The sequence below is a fragment of the Globicephala melas genome, chromosome 1, assembly GCF_963455315.2.
Source record: "Globicephala melas chromosome 1, mGloMel1.2, whole genome shotgun sequence".
NCBI lineage: Eukaryota > Metazoa > Chordata > Mammalia > Artiodactyla > Delphinidae > Globicephala > Globicephala melas.
Genome location: NC_083314.1, coordinates 80329343 through 80350401, shown reverse-complemented (window position 1 = coordinate 80350401; position 21059 = coordinate 80329343). Strand labels below are relative to the sequence as shown.

General features: G+C 40.8%; 1 protein-coding gene across 4 annotated transcripts in view; it reads right to left on the bottom strand.

Moving 5' to 3' along the window:
* OTUD7B (OTU deubiquitinase 7B) overlaps nucleotides 1–21059 on the bottom strand; it is a 56230-nt gene that overhangs the window by 19154 nt on the left and 16017 nt on the right. For all 4 annotated transcript variants that reach the window (XM_030846377.2, XM_030846375.2, XM_060300002.1 and 1 more), the window contains 3 exons: nucleotides 6343–6492; nucleotides 2264–2452; nucleotides 155–382 (listed from right to left, as the gene is read on the bottom strand). In XM_030846377.2, coding sequence (XP_030702237.1) covers nucleotides 155–382; nucleotides 2264–2452; nucleotides 6343–6427 — 502 coding nt within the window. In that variant the 5' untranslated portion in view covers nucleotides 6428–6492. The remainder of the gene's footprint in view (nucleotides 1–154; nucleotides 383–2263; nucleotides 2453–6342; nucleotides 6493–21059) is intronic.

Below are 21059 nucleotides of genomic sequence, written 5' to 3'. Positions count from 1 at the left end.
AGTACATGTCTCTCTGACTGACTGCCGAGTTTAACTGCAGTCAATCAGATCGCAGGCTTAGACTGGAAGCCGCTTGTCAAGCCCAGCCCCTCCACATGGCTGCCTAGACGTGGAGAGCAGAGGGAAGAGCATGGGAAAGAAAGTGCTCACTGACCTGCCTGCTCCAAGGCAACCAGCATGGACTGCTCAATGAGGTCTCTCTCTATGAAGCTGCGAAAGTCTTCATTGTACACAGTGAGATCTGGAAGCTGGAAGGCACAGATGGGCATTTCCAGGGGGTGCTCACTGCTCCCCCCACCCCCACCATTGGAGGAGACATGGGACCGGGCCAGGGAAACAATGCTGGAGCTGGCGTGGGAGATGCCCCTAGACAGGCGTTTTTCTGCAATGAGAAATGGAGTCACCTTAGAACAAACACAACCCACTCAGAGAACTTTCCACTCATGAGGTGATGGTTACCTCTTGACAAGGTTTCCAGTCAGGGAAAAACTGTAAGTCTAACTGGCTACCAAATTTCATGACCCTCTTTCTCATGCCAAACACAGTTGGAGAAACATAGAAAGTGGCCTTTTCACAGGCACTCGCATTAGCACCAAATATACGTTCCTCTTTCTACCCTTTTGCCTGAACTTCTCTCCACGACACTGTCTTCTTCCACTTCCATTTCCCAACATAATAGGGACCCTTCATTTGGCAACTTAGTCATTGTTTGGTGGGAGGAAGAGGGAATAAGGGAAATGGAGTTTCATTTGGCTACACTGAGTCAAATAATCTCTCTGATAATTTTCAGGGCCTTGGAGAATGTAGAAAAGGATTTCCGTTATAGAAAATTAATGACAAATCTTACACATTCAGGAACTTTCTTATCTACCATCAATAACATTTATTTACGTTATTTACTACAACTATTCTTGATGCTCATATTTATCAGAAATTTATAGGTACAGTCAATTCTTACTTAACATACTACAGAGGAAGGCGGTAATATAGATAGTGCCCCAAATTATTTCATTTGTTTTGAATACATGGCACTTATAATTCTCCAGCAGATATTCCAGTGTGATAATAATTTGCTCAGTATAGTATTGAAATTCATTTGCATGGCTTGAGTTATATAATGACTATCAGAAAGAGCTAAAAATTATATTGGGTATCAGGTCTTAATCCAATATCTGCCAGGGATGATGCATAAAGTAAGTAGTTAGTCTAAAGTTATTTTATAGTGTTATTTTTTAAACTCTTTTTAAAGGTATTTTAAAAGTACCACATGCCCATGGTAAAAAATCAAAATACTACCAAAAGGTTTGAAGTGTTACAAAGAAATGTCCCTCTCATTCAAAATTCCTGATCCCTTCCCCAGAGGCGATGTTTTGTATCCTTCTAGAATTTTTTTGCCATGCCGTGCGGCGTGGTATGTGGGATCTTAATTCCCCAACCAGTGATTGAACCCGTGCCTCCCTGCAGTGGAAGCACGCAGTCCTAACCACTGGACCACCAGGGAATTCCTAGAATTTTTTATGCACATAGAAGCACAAACAACTTTTATAACAATTTTTAAAAACATAAACAGGAACATGCTATATATATTGTTCTGCATCTTACCTTTCTCAATAGATTTTAGAGATTTTTCCAAAATAGCACATCAAGTTCTACTTAATTCTTTCTAATGGCTGCCAAGTATTCCATAATATGGATGATTACAATTTATTTAACCACTCCTCTATTAATGGATAATTAAAAGTTGTTTTCAAGCTTTAACTTTTAAGCTTTACACTACATGTCTTTGTGTCTATTTATGAATTAGGTAAGTATGTATTTATTTAAAAGGATACACACCACACACAGACACAGACACACACAACACATATATGATAAATTCCTAGAAACAAAATTGCTGAGATAGAGTATACGTGCATTTAAAAATTTTGACAGATGCTAATAAATATTAACAAAATATCCTCCAAAGGGGCAGATGATAGTGATCCTTTGAATTCTATCTTTATGTGTACCTTATCTCAACAATTAGATCATTATTCTTCTTCCTCTATCTCTTTGAAGATGGCATTTATACAGGATGGCACTCAAGATGCAGAAAGTGAGGGGTTCCAGCATCTGGACAGACTGTCACCTCTGATCATTTGGTTGGGGAGGTGGGGGAGGAATGGAATCATCTCTAAAGGATCACTAAATTCTCTGACTGGTCAGCAGCTGCCTCCCTTTCTTTCTACTCCGCATATGGAAACAGCCCTCAGCACCCCAATACCTTGAACGATGTCATCTTGCCGCTGTAGGGTGGGTCGGGGAGGGCGAGTAGACTCTCTATCAGAAAACCCTTTCTCAGGGGTCCTGGAGCCACCACTCCCCTCACTAAAGGGTGGGGGCAGGTTCCCAGCATGGACCTGACGTAGCTGTTCAAAATCACTGAGGGCGGCGCTCACATCCCAATTCTTTCCTGTCAGGACACAAAGCAAAAAGTGAATTGGGAGCTAAGAGTATAGAAAAATTGAGGAAAGATACAGAACCATCATTCTAAGCATCTTATCAAAACCAGCGAGCATATACTCATGCGTACCTCAGTCATTCTCCTTTTCCTTCCCCTACTTTAATTTCCTTCATAACACTTCGATCTGGAATACCACAACTTCTTTATTTACTTATTGTCTATTTCCTAAGAAAGCCCTGTGTGCATACAGAATTTGTTTCTCTGAACTGAAAGGGCCCTTGGAGACCTAGTAACCTCATTTTACAGATAAAGGAAATGAAGCCTAAAGAAGTAGAGTTACTTGCCCAAAGTCACGGGTAGTTCACACCAGGGCCTCAGCTGGACTCAAGCCCAGGTCTCCTAATTCTGAGATCCAGAGAGTTCTGAGCCTAGATGTGCTCTGGGGTGTCCTAAACCACCTGAAACTGTATACAAAGTTATAGGTATGTGTGTTCTAAAGAAAGAGCTGATAGCTGCCATCAGGTTATCAAAGGGAATTGTTAATTCCCCTCAAATTTAAGAATCACTACTCTGCTGAAGAAAACACCCGAAGGATAGATTTGTCACAGCAGATTTTTCAGTTGCTTTCTCCAGTTACATTAGTCAATAAATAACATATTGCATAATTGTTCACACTTCTTTCTGTTCTATTCCATTTGTCACCACCTTAATTCAATTCCTATATCACCTAGTGTCCCACCTCCAATCTACTCTAAAGGATCCCATGAGATTAATCTTTCTACAGCACAATTCTGATCATTTCAGTTCCATAATCAAATTTTTAGTGGCTTACCACTACCTACAGGATAAAGTTTAGCCTCCTTTGTCTGACGTTCAAGGCTTTCTATGACCTAGCTTACTTTTCTAACCTTTCCTCTGTGCTTCAACTTCCCTGGCTATGAAAGTGGAAGTGATACCACATAGGATTGTTAGGAAGATTAAATTAACTGAAAGCACTTAAAACAGTGCTTGGCACACAGAAAGTGTTATATATGTATTTACTGCCATTGCTGTTATGCTTCTTGTTATAATTCTCCAGTTAAGCTGTATTAATCATCCATGCCAGATGAATTTATTTCTGAACCATTAGCTTCACCACTTGCTCCAACTCCCTTTGCTCACTCTACACTCTGCGTCAGTCATACTGGCCTCTTTGCTGTTCCCAGAAATGTGCTAAGCCTGCTCCCACCTACAGCCTTTCCACCAACTATTCCCACTGCCTAGAAGGCTCCTTCTCCAATATATCTACACAATTCCTCATCTCCTTCAGATATTTGCTCAAATGTCACACTCTTAAAAAGGCCTACCCTGACTACCCAACTAAAAATCACAACCTACCTCATTATTCCCCTTACCATTTTCCACAGCACCTAACACCTTATACTATGTACTTTACAACTTACTTGGTTATCATGTTTATTGTTTATTGACTATCTCTCAGGCTAGAATGTAAGGGCAGAGATTTTTGCTTGTTTTGTTTTGTTCAAGCATCTAGAACCTAGTACATAATAGGTACTCAATAAATATTTGTTAAAGAATGGAGGACTTTTGTTCTGAACCAATGAATGAATAAATGATTTGTCTTGAGCACTGGATAGTTATCTCCAACTGTCTGCTAAAGTCCTTAAAATCAGGTCCTCCTAACAGTCAACATGTCTAAAACTGAACGTCCATCATCTTCCCTCCTAAAGCCTGCTTCTTCTCCTTCTTCTATAGTCCCTAAATCAGTAATGGCATCACAACCCCTCCAGGCCAGAAACTACAGTCATTTCAGCTCTTCACCATTCCTCAGACCCCACTCCTTCTCTTCCCTCACTATCTACTCAGTTCTCAAGGTGGTTTGTACCCTTGAGACATTTCTCAAATCTATTCTTTCTTGTCCATTTTTATTGTCACTACCCCAATTCAGGTCCTCATATTTTCACCTGGTCTTTTGGGAGGGGGCTCCCTAGTCTCTCTACTCTTAGTCCCCTCCCCTCTATAATTTGTTCTTTACACTACAACCAGGGTTAACTTTCAAAGGAAAAAGCAAGAGACAGAAAGATAGAGACAGAAAATGAGGATCAGATCCTTTGGTTCCCTTTCTAAATTATACCTTAAATCTACCCACTTCTCACTCTGCTGTTACCACTGTAGTCCAAGTCACCATCACCTCTCACCTGAACTATGGCAACATTCTTAACTGATTTTACCACTTCATCTCTGGCCACCTTCCAATCGGTTCCATATCTTTTATCAGTACACTGTTCAGAAACTCAAACTCAATCATTTCTCTCCCCTGATTAAAATCCTTCACCAGCTTCCCACCGAACATACACTGAAATGCACAACCCTTACCATGGCCTACAAAGGCCCCCCATATTCTGCTTCCTGCTTATCTAACCAGCTTCCTACCACTCTTTCTTGTACTACTCTTCCTACCTCGCTCACTAGCAGTGCCAAACTCTCTCCCACCTCAGGGTCCTTGTATAAGCTACTTTTTTTTACATAAACACTCTGTGCTACATCCCTTTGTCTTGCTACTCCTGTGCATCCTTCTGTGTTCAGTTCACATGTCACTTCTTCAGAAAAAGCCTTTCTGAACTCTATATCCAAATTAGGTTTCTCTCTTAAACTTCCACAGCACCCTCAACTTTTCTTTCATAGTATGAGTGTGTGTGCACATGGGTGTGTGTGAGAGAAAGAGAGACGACATGCAAGCATTAACTTGTAACACACTTGTTAAAAGCCAGACTCTGAAACCAGATGGCCTAGGTTCAAATCCTACTTAACTTCTTGGACCTCAGTTTTTAAGCTGTAATACTGGGATAATAAAACCTATTTTGCAGAATGGTTGTGAGAATAAAGTAATATATTTCAAGTGCCTCACACATATTGAACACATAGAAGTGTTCAACACATGTTACAAGAGGAAGAGAAGGCATTTGAGCTGAATCCGGAAGGATGAGGAAAATTTCAAGAGAATAATGGAGGAAAGGACACTGCAGACTTAGGAGACAACTTAATATGATCAGGGAAAGGAAACAGGTCAGGCCTGGCTGGAGCACAGGAACTGTGGGAGGAGGTAGTAGGAGATGAAACTGAAAATACAAGTTAAGGGCAAAGCCATACTGAATTATCAAACTAGAATTTAAACCCTGATCTTCCGTTTCCAAACCAACCTTATTCTCACAGGTGCCTAAGTAAATGTCATATTGCCACACCTTACTAAGGGCTGACAACCTAGAAAATTACCTATGTGTGCTAAGAACTTGCTCCTTCCCCCACAGGCTCACCTATTTGCGTCATTATATATTTTCACCAAAAAGCATCTGTTAACTATGACTCCAAACAAAGAATCCTACTGACATGAGGCCAAGCCTTAAAGGACCTTAAAATCTAGAACATTCACACTTACGTATACATACAGATATAAGTAAACAAAAGCAGCTAAATGAAAACATTAAATTAATCCACTCTATATAGAATGACCCATACAAGTTAGGGAAGGAAAGACAAAAAACATGAATGATCCCAAATATGAAAATCTAATCATTTATACATAAAAAAGAAGTCTTACAGATCTAAAATTATGGTTTTAGTGGATTAATTATTAGTGGACTAATATCAAATTTCACTTGCATTACCTGAGCTTAAATTGACAGTGGAGAAAGCTACCCAAAAATTCAAGGTGAAAAGGGAATTTTGCATTTTAAAATTATGGTGGGTAATACACAAAGTAGATTATTAGAAGTAACTTAAATGTAAGGCCTACCATACACAAAGTGTCTTTCTGTTCACCTTAAATGTTCCAAATCATCCTAACAATAAATATCACATCTTATTTTCTCTCTTCTCATTCTCCCCCAAAGACTCCTTACCTTCCAGGAGATCTCGGGCCAACCCTGGCTCTGCTCCTGTGGAACGGACAAAATCTGACAGGACAGCATCCATGTCCAGGGTCATGTGATCATTAAGTACTTTCAGGCAGCTGATGTAGGGAGGACATAGATCAAAATTCAGGCCTCCACCTGAGGAGGAAATAAACACATAAGGCCCAAATTACACTGGAACGGGATGATCATAGCCCAATTTCAGCAGCTTCCTAACCAAATGGGGAAACTAACTATCCTAGCTCATTCATTTCAGTAGAATTTATTATAAAGAGTAACATTTAGTTTCCTAATTTCTCATTAACATTAGTTTTTTTTCCTTTTATTATATAAGTTTCAGGTGTCTAGCATTACAGTTCAACATCTATAAACACTACAGTGATCACCATCACAAGTCTAGTTACCATCCATTACATACAGTTCACCCACTTCACCTATATTAATTTCTTAACTACTACATTAACCACAAAACCATAATACCACTCCAAATAATGCTCTTCCTCTACCTTTCTAGAGTATTACATTTCTAGCCATCAGTTTGCTTATCCAAACTAATGGAAGGAAGCAGCAGACTACCACCCTGAAGAATTCCCCCCCTGCATTATTCTCTTACATAGCGCCTGTTTATTTCCTTCTTGGCACTTGATATACCCTGAAATTATTTTAGTTGGTTGCTGTCTAGCCTCCTCCTCCAACGTAAAAGTTTCTTGAAAGTACAGAGCTTGTGTGTTTTGTCCACTAATGTATCCCCAGCATGTATCCCTTGGCACAGTGCTTGGCACACGGCTCTCAGCAAACATTTTACTGAATGAATGAATACTATACACTGAGTAACTTTAGAGTTGACTAGTACTCTGATGCTAGCTGAGGAAATGGGAGGAGCAAACTGATATCTAAACTTAATCAAAATAGGGACTTCCCTGGCGGTCCAATGGTTAGGACGCTGTGCTTCCACTGCAGGGGGCATGGGTTCGATGCCTGGTTGGGGAACTAAGATCCCACAAGCCGAGCAGCGCGGCCAAAAAAATTTTTAAAAATAAGAATACTCAAAATAAAACAATCTGCGATTATGCAAAGCAGAGTGGAGATCCCAAAGGTTCATAACAAACGTCAATCTTTGTCCACTAACTTCATGAACCCAGGAAACATGCCTTTCTCCACTCAGGACAAATGACCACCAAGTAAGTTCACCTGAAAAAGATCGCTTCTTTCAGACTTGACTTTGGCAGAAACTATGTCCCTGACCTGTCGGCCTGGCACCAATCCACATTCCTCTGAAGTTAGCAGTCCCAGCGGAGGGAGCAATAACCGAGTGAAAAACAACTTCTCACCAAAATCTGCCACTTCAGACAGGTTTACAGTTCTCTGTAAAAGAGGACTTGTTGGTAAAGTCACCAGGCACATACCTGCCCCACCAAACCCACCAGTCCCCTGCTTTGGCGGAATGCCAAAAGTAGAGTTCTCAAAGGCAACAGAGTGGCTCAGATGACTGTCTCTTCAGAAGCATCTCCTTCTAAACAACCTAAACTCTAAGGGTGATTCTCAGGTACTTTTTCATCACACCTCCCCTGACCCCAAGACACAGATTCTTTAGTAGTGTGATCAGATCCTAATTATCTAAATTCCTTAGAAATAGTAAGGCAAATAAAAAGCAGTGATTTGTGGGTTATAAAACCAGTAGGCCATTAACTTAATAACTTCATGTAAAAATTTTTTTTTTTTGGAGAGAGATGGCAAAATATAAAGTATTCCTTCTTGTACTGTTCCATGAGTACAAGAGGTCCAGGAGCAGAGGGACATGTTTAATTCCTATTCGTGCCGCAACATCTAGCACAGCATCTACATTACTGTCGACAGTCAATAAACGCCTGATGAATAAATGATTAAATGACTAACTGAACCTCCACATCAGCCACCACCAAACCAATCAATTTGAGGCTTAATTCAGAAGATCAGAAATGTGAGAGTGGGACTTCCCTGGTGGCACTGTGGTTAAGAATGCGCCTGCCAATGCAGGGGACACGGGTTCAATCCCTGGTCCGGGAAGTTCCCACATGCCGCCAAGCAACTAAGCCTGTGCACCACAACTACTGAGCCTTCACTCTAGAGCCCGCGAGCCACAACTACTGAGCCTGCAAGCTGCAACTACTGAAGCATGCGCGCCTAAAGCCCATGCTCCACAATAAGAGAAGCCACCGCCGTGAGAAGCCCGCGCACCACAACGAGGAGTAGCCCCCGCTCACCACAACTAGACAGAGCCCGCACCCAGCAATGAAGACCCAACACAGCCCAAAATAAATAAATAAAAACAAAAATAAATTTTAAAAAAAACATAAAAAGAAGAGAAATTCAAGGGTACTTCATCTTTCACATCACCCCACTATTTCTAATGGTCTGTCCCAGTCCCAATCCATCTCTCAAAGTTTTACAAACTCTCCTTTCTAAAGAGACATCAACATACTGACACTTCCACCACCCTCGTATCAGAAGAGTTCTACCTACACTTATATATATTAGCTGGGTGACTTTGGTCAAATTACTTACAGGGTGTCAGTTGCTTCTTGTATATCCTAGACTTGGATTCGATGACTTCTAAGATTCTTCCCAGGTTTAAAAAATGAACTTCTTTAGTTCACTACAGCCTCAGAAACCATGATCCTTACATTCTCTTTTGGTCTGCATATTATCAATGTCTAATTTACTTCCATTTTAATATCACAACTGTCAGAAAAGACTACCATTACATAAAGAACTTTTGGCCTGAGATGCCTCAAATTCAAAATGTTGTTGCTTTTAAACAACTTAGTTCCTCAGATAAAATACTTAACAATTAAATTCCTTCAAAATTCACAGATGAATGAGTGGTTTCCCTTTCCTCTAATACAGACAAGAATTCCTTCTTCAAGCCCATTTTAGTCACTGTCTTAGGTCACAGGGCATGGTAGCAGCCCAAATAACTTAAACACATGAATAATCTAAAACCAAGAGCACAGCTGCAAAATGAATTTCAACCTTCTCTCTTAAAAAAACATGCAAAGGAACTTGGTAAAGCCACTCTAATAACTTACTGAAAGGATGTGGGAAATATACAGTAAGTACACAAATAACAATCAACAAAAAGGTACTCAGCAGAAGAGAGGAGTTGATTAAGCCACAGGCTTATAGGCAATTTCCCAGCCAGCCAGAGGCTTTTGAGTGAGAGAAGCCAATGAATACCATCGATGTCATGGCATCGTAGACCTCATATGCCAAAGTAGTAGGATATTCTTTTAAAAAAATATTTTTAGGGCTTCCCTGGTGGCGCAGTGGCTGAGAGTCCGCCTGCTGATGCAGGGGACGTGGGTTCGTGCCCCGGTCCGGGAGGATCCCACATGCCACGGAGCGGCTGGGCCCGTGAGCCATGGCCACTGAGCCTGAGCGTCCGGAGCCTGTGCTCCGCAGCGGGAGAGGCCACAGCAGTGAGAGGCCTGCATACAGGAAAAAAAAAAAAAAAAAAAAGTTTTAAAATAATATTTTTAAAAAATAATTTCCAAAAAAAAAAAAAAAGAATTAATTCTGAGTAAGTCATCTGAAAAATAAATAAATAAATAATTTCAAGGTCCAACATTATCTAGAATGACTTGCTCAAAAATTCGAAGCACTAAACCAAACTTCTTGGCAGCCCATTCTTATATTTGATGTCTCCAGGTGCATGCCATGGACTCCACCCTAAGCCCACCCAACAGGTGAGGACTGCAGCTTTTGTTACATCACCACCAACACCTGGCTTGAGCTTCTTAAATTCCAAATGGGAATATCCAAGGCAATGACTAAGACTCATAGTCCTTGACTCAGCACACAGGAAGGAAAAAAAAGAAAACAAAACACTGGCTTTCAAAATGAAACAGAAGAGGTACTCAAATATTTGTTGATTGAATGGTGTTTAGACAAATCTAAAATGGAGTCAAAATCCTCCAACCTTCCAATTGGTGGGACTTTAGCAATTATTTAAACCAATGTCTGCCCCAATGCAAGAATCCTTCTATTGCATCTCTGACAGATAAATCATCCAGTCTCCACATGAATACAAGCTCTGATGGAGACTCATTTCTTTGCCACAATGTCCATTTTATTGTTGGACAGCTCTAATTGTTAGAAAATGCTTTTTTAAACTAAATCACCAGCCCCCTCTCTCTCTCACATAATGGTCCTTGATCTCTTCTCTAGAACAATAAAATCTACTCCCAGGAATGATGGAATTTTCATGGAAAAGGAACAGATAAAGCATTTCTTTCCATAAAAATGTGTTGTAGGTCAACACTGCAATGTTATCATAAGCCAGCCAGTGCCTTTTTTTTTCTTTTACAAAATTCTTCCTTATATCAATACTTGCTTTTACCTGTATTCATTCATAAATGTTTATGCTGACCCTACAGTACAAACTCAACTAGTGGAATAAATGAAGTCATGTACCTTGTTCAAAATTCACTTCTGCTGCTATCTTTGCCTCTCATCCCTACTTCCACACTTTCATGCCCTCTTGAAGTGATGACAGCAATCAAGAATAAAAACTAACAAGTTAATATTAAGTAAGCACTTTCAAAAACACTATCTTATTCATTAACAACAAAACCCCTAGAGCAGGCTTATTATTCCCAGTTTACAAGTAGAGAAAGGTATAAGGTTTGAAAAGTCAGGTGGGTTACCCAAAGTCTGAACCCAGATATTTTGAACACATGCTCTCTCTACTGTACCATGCTGCTTCCCTAGGGACTAAGTCATTACTGATTCCCAGAACTGCACTGATTCTTATCCATTCAATTCTTTCACCATAGGAAAGGGCTGTGCCTATCTCTCAGTGTTTATTAATGACTTAGACACCTGCCTTATATTTTCCTCAGTTCAAAGCCTACCACCTTCCTGAGCAATTTCAACACCCACCTGCATAATCCATCCAACATTTCTGCCTTAGAGTTTCATAACCTCATCAAATGCAAAGACCTCCATCTCCACTTCAACAACTCAGTCCTGGACCCTGCCATGCCCTGAAACCATTCCACCTCTAAATCTTCAACTCCTAACATCTTACTCTGTCTACAACCTCATCTCCCTCCAGCTTTCCCTTACTACTAAACCTGCTACCTCACCTCAAGACATCCTCACCTCAGACTAAGACATCCAATTCCTTAACCACCTTATTCATTAATTCAACAAAAATTCACGGAGTGCCTACTCTGTGTCAGGCACTACGGTCAGGACTAGGAACACAACCATGAACTAGACATAATCTCTATCCTCACAAAGCTTCCAGTATGGAGGAAAAAACCCACAAAATTTCACAATTATAATAGGGAAAAATATTGGGGGGAGGGGTGTTATAGCCTATAGGGAGTCAGGAAAAGCTTTCCCAAGAAAGTGACATTACACCTAAGGACTGACGAACGAGTAGGCATTGGAGACAAACTAAGAAAGAAAGAATGCTCTTAGCAGAGGAAACACATATCAATGTTCTGTGGCAAGGAGGAACACAGAAGTGAAAATGGTGCAAAATGAGGATGAAGAAAGGGCCTAGGGCTTCCCTGGTGGCGCAGTGGTTGAGAGTCCGCCTGCCGATGCACGGGACGCAGGTTCGTGCCCCGGTCCGGGAAGATCCCACATGCCGCGGAGCGGTTGGGTCCGTGAGCCATGGCCGCTGAGCCTGCACGTCCGGAGCCTGTGCTCCACAGTGGGAGAGGCCACAACAGTGAGAGGCCCGCGTACCGGGAAAAAAAAAAAAAAAAAAAAAAAGGGCCTAGTGGACCCTAATGAAGATTGAGATTTTATCCTAAAAGTAATGAGAAGGCTTTGAAGGGTTGTAGGCAGGGATAGGACATGATCAGATTTAAATCATTAAAAGATCATCCTGGTGGCAGTGGAAATAGTTTGTAGGGAACACAAGTGGATTTAGGGAGACTTGTTTAGAAAACTGCTGGAAAAGAGATGATGGTGAGCTAGACTAGGATGAGAGCGGAGAAGACTGAGAAAAACAGATAGATTCCACTTTGTTCCTTCTTACCAACTGAACATAAACACAATGAGTGATGACTTTATTTTCCTGTAAAAACCTATCCTTATCCTTCCATTTCATTGGCCCAACCTGGATGGACCCTACATTCAACTTCTCTGCTACTAAATAGGGCTACTGCACAAGACAAGATCACATAATACTACAGAGTAAAGTGACTACAGATATATGGCGTTCCATCTCATTCCTTTCAGTGAAACACTGCAGTCTTTTGCTTGACTTTGGTACCTAACCAGTCTTCTCAGCTACTACCCCACACCTTTGCCATTCTCCCTGAGCCTCCCACCAAAACCTTATTACCTCCCTTACTCCTGGTAGATGACCTTCCCTCTGACTTCACAGAAAAAATAATGAAACGAAGCAAAAGGAGTTCCTTCAGGCTTCCTCCTCTGCCCTACCTGCTGGCTGCTATTCTCTTCTTCCCTGCAAAACTCCTTAAATTAGACTACAGTCACTGATGCTACTTTCTCATCTTATGGTCAGTCCTCGACCTATTAAAATGGGCTTCTATAGAAAGACAACGGCACCACTGTCTTATAGATAAGATCATCACCATCCTCCTTACTGCTTATCCAAAGTATCTCTTTGTAGGGACTTCCCTGGTGGTGCAGTGGTGCTCAAGCCCTGGTCCAGGAAGATCCCACATGCCGTGGAGCAACTAAGCCCATGTGCCACAACTACTGAGCCTGCACTCTAAAGCCCATGAGCCACAAATACTGAGCCCACACTCTAGAGCCCACAAGCCACAACTACTGAGTCCGCGTGCTGCAACTACTGAAGCCCGTGCGCCTAGAGCCCACGCTCCACAACAAGAGAAGCCACCACAATGAGAAGCCCACACACCGCAACGAAGAGTAGCCCCCACTCAACACAACTAGAGAAAGGCCGTGCGCAGCAAGGAAGACTCAACGCAGCCAAAAATTCATTCATTCATTCATTCATTTAAAAAAATGCATTCACAGTCCCCAACTCTTTCAACTCACCCAGGAATCCCACAGGCACTTCAAGCTCAGCACATTAAAAAAATGAGCCCATTCTCTATCTCTGTCCCCCACCCTTTCAAGCTATTCTTCTTCTGGTATTGCCTATTCTAGCAAGTGGTACCACCATCCCTCCTATCACTCAGGTCACAAGCCTGGGAACCACCCTGGATTTCTCTTGTGCCTTATCCTCGCTCACAAATAGTCCTTTACTATGGTTTACTAATTTTAACCTTAAAAAATTCTCAAATCCATCCAACACCTTCAGATGTTCATAACCTGGACCCCAGTAAGTAGCTTCCTAATTTCTCCCTCTTCCTCTCTCCAGCCACTTTTCACAATGGTTGCTTGTAGAGGCTGATCAATCTAAAATACAAATATGATAGTATTATATCCCACTGCTCTGAATTCTTTATTGGATCCTCAGTGACTAAAGCTTAATATCCAAATTCCTATACATGACAAACAAGGCCCTTCATGATCTAGCTCTACCTAACCCTCCAGCCTTATCTACCTCCCATCATTCCCCTCCTTGTACTGGTAGTTCCCCAAGCATATACTACGTGATTCACATTTCAGTTCCTTTGTGAATGTTGTTCCCTCTGCCTGGAACAACTCCTGGCCTAGCAGGTGAATTCTTATCTCTTCTTTAAGGCTAACTTAAGTACTACCTCATCTGCAACACCTTCCCTGGCTTCTCAAGTTAAAGTGCCTGCTTCCTCCTTGGTGTTACATCTTGTACTCTACCTCTATCATATTCTTTATCACACTGCACAGTATTTGTGTTTATTTACATGTCTCTCTCCCCACTAAACCATGAGCAATTTGAGGGCAGGAATCTTGTCTTGTTCATCCTGTATTCCTAGCATCCAAGCACCTGGGAGGTACTCAGTTTTTGTTCAGATGAACTGAATTCTACTTGTACAGTATCCCACTACACACACACACACAAAACAGTATTGTCGATAATCAGATAATCGGTGTTGTAAACAGGCAAGTCATCTCAAAGTGTTTATAGTGTTGTAAACGCTGCTCATCTCAAATACATTTGCTTAAGATTGTAATATGATCTTATTTGCAACAGATTTCTCTCCCTAAACATTTAGCTCAGACTAATATTAAAACCAGTCTGCATGATCTGAGTGCCCAACTACTTAGTAACAGAGAAAAGTGACTTAAAATTAAATACCGACTGTAGATAATACAGCTATGTTAAAATGCGTGAGAAACTACTGACCCTACATTCTCCCATCTACAACATTCCGCAAAGTGTCCACATTCTCACACTATACCCACTCTCCTGGTCCCAGTGATGCATTACAGCTGTGTCTGAGTACTCTCCAACTCCTCCCCAAACTCACTGGAAAACCACAACATTCAAGACTGTCAAGAATTTTCAAAGGTCAGCAACTCCTCCACGTCTATGATGTCAGTCCCAAGGAATCCAGACAGGGAGAAAGAGGAGGGACAGAAACCCTTAGACTTTCACACAATTCTTGACTAGGTGGGCGGGAGAGATGAAAGACTGTCTTGGCAGATTGTTTTTAGTTAATATACATCCTTCCAAGTGAAAGAAACAGAATATAACCTTCTTAGAAAAAAAAGAATTGACCGAGTTCCATACTAAAGGGACCTATATATCACTAAATGTTATAACCCAGAGATAATAAGATGGGTCTAAATGGAAGAAAAGAAGGAAAAGAAGTAATATGTGTTACAGTTTTAGACACTGTTTTCATTTAAACTTCCAAACAACTCTTAGAGGTTTGTCTGTATTGTTAACTCCATATTATAGATGGAGATGTTAAAGCTCACAAAGGTTAGATAATCTACCCAAGGTTATACAGTTTTAAAAAGTGGTAGAACCAGAATCTTTATGAGTCCAGCCAATCTGACTCCCAAGACCAAACACTTGCACTAAATCACACTTAGTCCAGGGAGGAGGACTGAGGAAACACAGGCAGTCCACCATGTGAAAGTCCACCCTCACTGCTTCAACTCCTTTCAACTCCACCTGGAGAGAGAGAATAGGCTCTGGATTCAGACAGATCTAGGTTCAAATCCCTGATCTACTACTAACGGTGGTGCAATCATGGGTAAGTAATATGACTGTTTTGTGCCTCTGTTCCTTCATGTTAAATTGGGGGAAATACCTACACTTCAGACCTCTTGTTAGGATTAAATAACTTAAGATATGAAAAGCCTTTAGGGCAGTGCCTAGCACACAGTAAGTCCTCAAAAAATGTCATTTGCTTTCTTGCCTAATTCCCTCCCACGCGCTCTGCCTCACTCCACTGTGTGCCCAACACAGCCTCTGTATCTCTCCTTCAGAAGCTCCCCCTACTTCTCCAAACAAACCCTCCAGTCCTACAACTGTTTCCAAGGCACAGTCTTAACACATACACATTGTACATGCTCTATCACTCCCATTCCAGTGTCTTTCAACTCCTCAAGTCCTCAAGAAAACGTCGTAAAGGGAACTCCCTTAGTTGCATCTTCTACTGGATGGTCCCTCAAAAAAAAGAGCAAAAGAAAAATGTCTGTCCTCTCCTAGAGGTACAGACATAGCTAAATAGCTCCTTCATCCCCAAATCTCCAGGAACAGCAATTTCACACATATTGACCGAAATTCTAATGCCTTAATCTACCAGCCCTATCTCCCCACCTTACTACTCTCCTCATTCCAGATTCAAAGACTCTATAATATTCACCTAATCTCATGCACAATGTCTATTTTTGGATTATTGGAAGGAATAATCCTATTCACCCTGCACAATTCTGAGATGTTTTCTACCTCCACTACAGTGTATACTTGGGGAATGTCTATTTTCTCCCCCAAAAACAAACTCAAGAGAAAAAAACTTAACCCGATCATATAATTTACCACTCCCAAAACAATGTTATTGTGTATACACACCAGTAAGGACTCAAGAATTGGCCCCTGGACTTTATCACTACAACTGGTATGTGTATGAGTCAGAACAAGATTTAACTATTTCTTTTCAAAAGTTTCTAGTTTTTATTGGGCTACAAACAGCAAAATAAATTTCTAAGAGACAAATCCCATAAATAGCCAAATGTTAATATACAAATGAGACAGAAGTTCACAGAGAACTCCTTATGAGCTGGTATTTGTCTTTTCAGTGCTACTGATAAAAGGCTCCCTGGATTACAGTTATTTGGGAAATTTAATAATTTGGAAGGCTTGTACAATGGAAGTGACCTTTGGAAAAATAAGGGCAGAGACAGTCACAGAGAAAGTCTATTATTGTAATATTGGCACAAGAGTAACTTGAATAGAAACAGAAACCATGTTAATGTTTATTTTTTTTTAGATCCAGACCAGTATGTCTATTTGCCACACACAATGAATTTTTTCTTTTTCCTTTCAGCTAAGGTCAAGGATAGCCCAAGGTTTGATTCTCAGTAAGTTCAACTTTTAAAAGAATAGCCTGTAGGGCTTCCCTGGTGGCGCAGTGGTTGAGAGTCCGCCTGCTGATGCAGGGGACACGGGTTCCTGCCCCGGTCCAGGAAGATCCCACATGCCGCGGAGCAGCTGGGCCCCATGAGCCATGGCCGCTGAACCTGCGCGTCCGGAGCCTGTGCTCCGCAACCAGAGAGGCCACAGCAGTGAGAGGCCCGCGTACCACAAAAAAAAAAAAAAAAAAAAAGAATAGCCTGTAAAAACAGAAGTTCTACTGAGCCCTTAAAAATAGGACTTACCTGGTGGCACAGTGGTTAAGAATCCTCCTGCCAGTGCAGGGGACATGGGTTCAAGCCTGGTCCAGGAAGATCCCACATGCTGCAGAGCAACTAAGCTGGTGTGCCATAACTACTGAGCCTGTGCTCTAGAGCCCACATGCCACAACTACTGAGCCCACATGCCACAACTACTGAAGCCTGTGCACCTAGAGCCCGTGCTCCTCAACAAGAGAAGCCACCACAAAGTAAAGCCCGTGCACCACAACAAAGAGTAGCCCCTGCTTGCCACAACTAGAGAAAGCCCGCACAGCAATGAAGACCCAATGCAGCCAAAAATAAAAAATATATAAATACATAAATTTATTTAAAAAAATATTCTCATTACTGAACTTTTTTTTTTTTTTTGCAGTATGCGGGCCTCTCACTGTTGTGGCCTCTCCCCTTACGGAGCACAGGCTCCGGACACGCAGGCTCAGTGCCATGCTCATGGGCCTAGCCGCTCCGCGGCATGTGGGAACTTCCCGGACCGGGGCACGAACCCGTGTCCCCTGCATCGGCAGGCGGACTCTCAACCACTGCGCCACCAGGGAAGCCCTGAACTTTCGACATGAGAGAAAAATAAATACTACAAATCAACAGAGGCTAGTCTAATAGCAAAACACACTATTTCTCTAGAATCAACCCTCAAATATTCAGTAGCTGACAACCTTCTCTCCCCTTCTTGATTCCTAACTACTGCTCATTTCACTGTCAATTACAGAACTTCCATTCAAGGGAAGAAATAGCAGAAGGGAAAAAAATTCCAATTACTATCCTATCTGAGATTAGTTATCCACAGGAAATTAATTCACTTTGTAAATTCCTTCTGATAAATTAATTTCCTTCAGCATACAACTACTAATTTTTATAAAAGCCTCAATTAGAAAATGAAATCTGCGTTTTATAAAATGATATAATTCAGTTCAAAGAAAGACACTTTTTATTACTATTTTTTTTTTTTAAAATTCTCCACCTGCAAGTTCCACTGTTCCATCTTTCCTGGCTATATCTAATCCTCATTTGAACTCCTACAGGTACAATATGTGAAAAATTCAGTGGCACTTGCTGTTATCATATATTGCCTTATCATATTAGTTGGCCTTCCGGAAATTTACCTCGCCAATTTGACTAACAGTCATTCATTCAAAATTTACCAAGCCGGGTCCACCACAGCCTGGGGATACAAATGAAGAAGAGAAGCCAGAGTCCTACCTTCAAGGCACTCCAGTCTGGTGTGAGAAATCTAAACATGCTTTTAGTGCCCAGTGGGGTAGGAAGAGGTATTAGGAGCAACTAGTTTACCTTGATGGGTTAGGGAAGTTTCTCAAACTTAGTCTTTAGGATGTGTAAGGCTGGAGGACAAGATACATTCTAGGTAGAATTAAGATCCTTGAGCTTGGCACCTCTCTTTTATACTTTTAAAAATTCTAAACAGGCCTAACAAACTGCTTGGCACATAGTAGATGCCCAACAAATATTTGTGGTTCTAAATTATTCATGGTAGTCCATGTGTGTGGTTAACTAAGAGCTCATCTATACCTAAAATAGGCTGGTGAATATTTACGGGTTTCAAATGTCACCATTCACCCCATAGACATGTAAAATAAAGGTCTATATGAACAAATACATTTGTACAGCTGTCTGTTCACTAAGAATAGCTTCTCTTTCGCTGTAATTTTTTGTTTTTAAAGTACTTTCACAAATATGGCCTCATTTAATAACAATTTTAAAAATTATATACCCTTTGAGATTTTTAATCCCCTCTTTTCTGATGGAAAACACATACACAGAGAGAAGCTTACAAAGCTTGAGTGATACCCAGATAGCAAGGAGCTTGGACCTACATATTCTGAATTTGAATACAGGGTTCATATCAGTTCTCCAGGGATTTATAGCAAAATGAAATCAGTCTAGCCATGCAAAGTCCACAAGCTGAAGAACTCTTTAATACTTTGCTTTTATAACTACTATCCACATTCACCCACACTGTCTTCTAGCCACCACCACCCTCCCCATCCCCCAGCAATCCTGCCAACACACACCTATTTCTATTTCCAGGTTAGAGTTAAGAAGCAGAAACTCCAACCCAGGGTATCCTGAGCATTATTTGGGTCTCATTCATTTGTATAGGTTGTACCTTTTGTGATAATAATTTCTCTTTTAAAAGCAAGCAAGCCTCTGGTGGCACAGTGGTTAAGAATCCATCTGCCAATGAAGGGGACACGGGTTCGATCCCTGATCCAGGAAGAACCTACATGCCACAGGGCAACTAAGCCCATGCGCCACAACTACTGAAGCCCACGTGACTAGAGCTCATGCTCCACAACAAGAGAAGCCACAGCAGCGATAAGTCCGCGCAAGGCAACGAAGAGTAGCCCCCGCTCGGCACAACTAGAGAAAGCCTACGCACAGCAACAGAGACCCAATGCAGCCAAAAATAAATAAATAAACAAACAAACAAATTTATTTTTTAAAAAAAGCAAGCAAGCCTCATATTTATGCACATAAAATTAGTTACAAGCATATAATACAATCTGACAAGTCTAGTCTACCTAGTTATACACTTCTAATATATTTACATAATTAACATTTCACATTCAGGTCTTATTTGGAACAAGGCTGGTGGTAAGGTACAGAAAGTCAGTCTATTTTCCTTGTTTGGCACTCTAGAATTATGGACTTTAGAACTAGGATATCAGAGATCATTTCATTCCATACCCTCAAGTTACAGATAAGAACACTGAGAACCAGGTGAGTGAGATTAAGTGACTTGCCCAAAGCCGCACAGCTAACTAGCGAGATAACTGTGTATAGAACATAAATCTGTTAACTCCCATTCCAGAAATCTTCACTTGACTTCATATATATTGATAACTTTCAATTCTCCATGTAATCTGCACTGTGGATTGATATATGAAAATGTCTTTTCCTCCTGCCACCCAGATAAATCTCTTACTTCTACAGATGTATATCAAAGAAAAAAATGTGTACCTGGGAAATTTAATCACTTAAGCAAACCATATTGGAGAAGGGAAATCATCTATAAAGAAAATCATGAAAACATGCTCAAATCATCATTTTTGTTCTGATCGTCACCACTAAAAATATAAATTGGATTTGAAAATACTGTATTCTTTTAGCCTTATATCCCTAAGGTCTGAAGTTCTGTAAAATTTAAGTTTTATAAAATTATAAAATTATGTATGACATAGGGAGAGATTTTTTCTTTTCTACTGATAGTTTGAAGCTATAATACACTTCTCATACGTTAAGAAATCACAGCAATAACTAAACTTTGAACAGAATAAAACATAAAAACCAAGAGATAAAGCACCAACCTTTAACACATTACTTCTCCTTGTCCAAAAATGTAAAATGCCTGGAAGCATCAAAGCAATCACTTTCCTCGCATTCACATTTATTCATGTTTATTTGCAGAAAAGCTACATTTCTTCTTCCTCTTAGGAAGGGCCACCATCGGCACAGCAGCACCGAGGTCACACAACTCTCCCCTTATGAAAACTTTAACCTCCTGACTCAATCATTCAATAAGCACTTATTAAGGACCCCCTCAGTGCCAGGCAGTCTGCTAAGCGGAGGGGACACATCATGCATCAACTAATAAGGCATTATCCCTGCTTTCTAGAAGTTCATCTAATGGGCTGGTTCCAGAGAAAACCTTAAGATCAGTATCAGCTAACTTCCTTTATTCAACAAAGATTTACTGAGTGCCAGGCCTAGAGACAGAAAAGGATGACAAGGAAATTTTTTAAAGTAAGAGGTTTTTTCAAAATTTGCTGAACAAGTTGCTCTTTTGGATTATAAAAATCACATGTTCTTCTCTAAGAACACCAATCATCAGAAGTTGACTGTAAAGGCTTTTAATGATAACACCTAACCAAATATTTTGGTCAAAGGCACTGTTTCCTCAATCTTCCTAC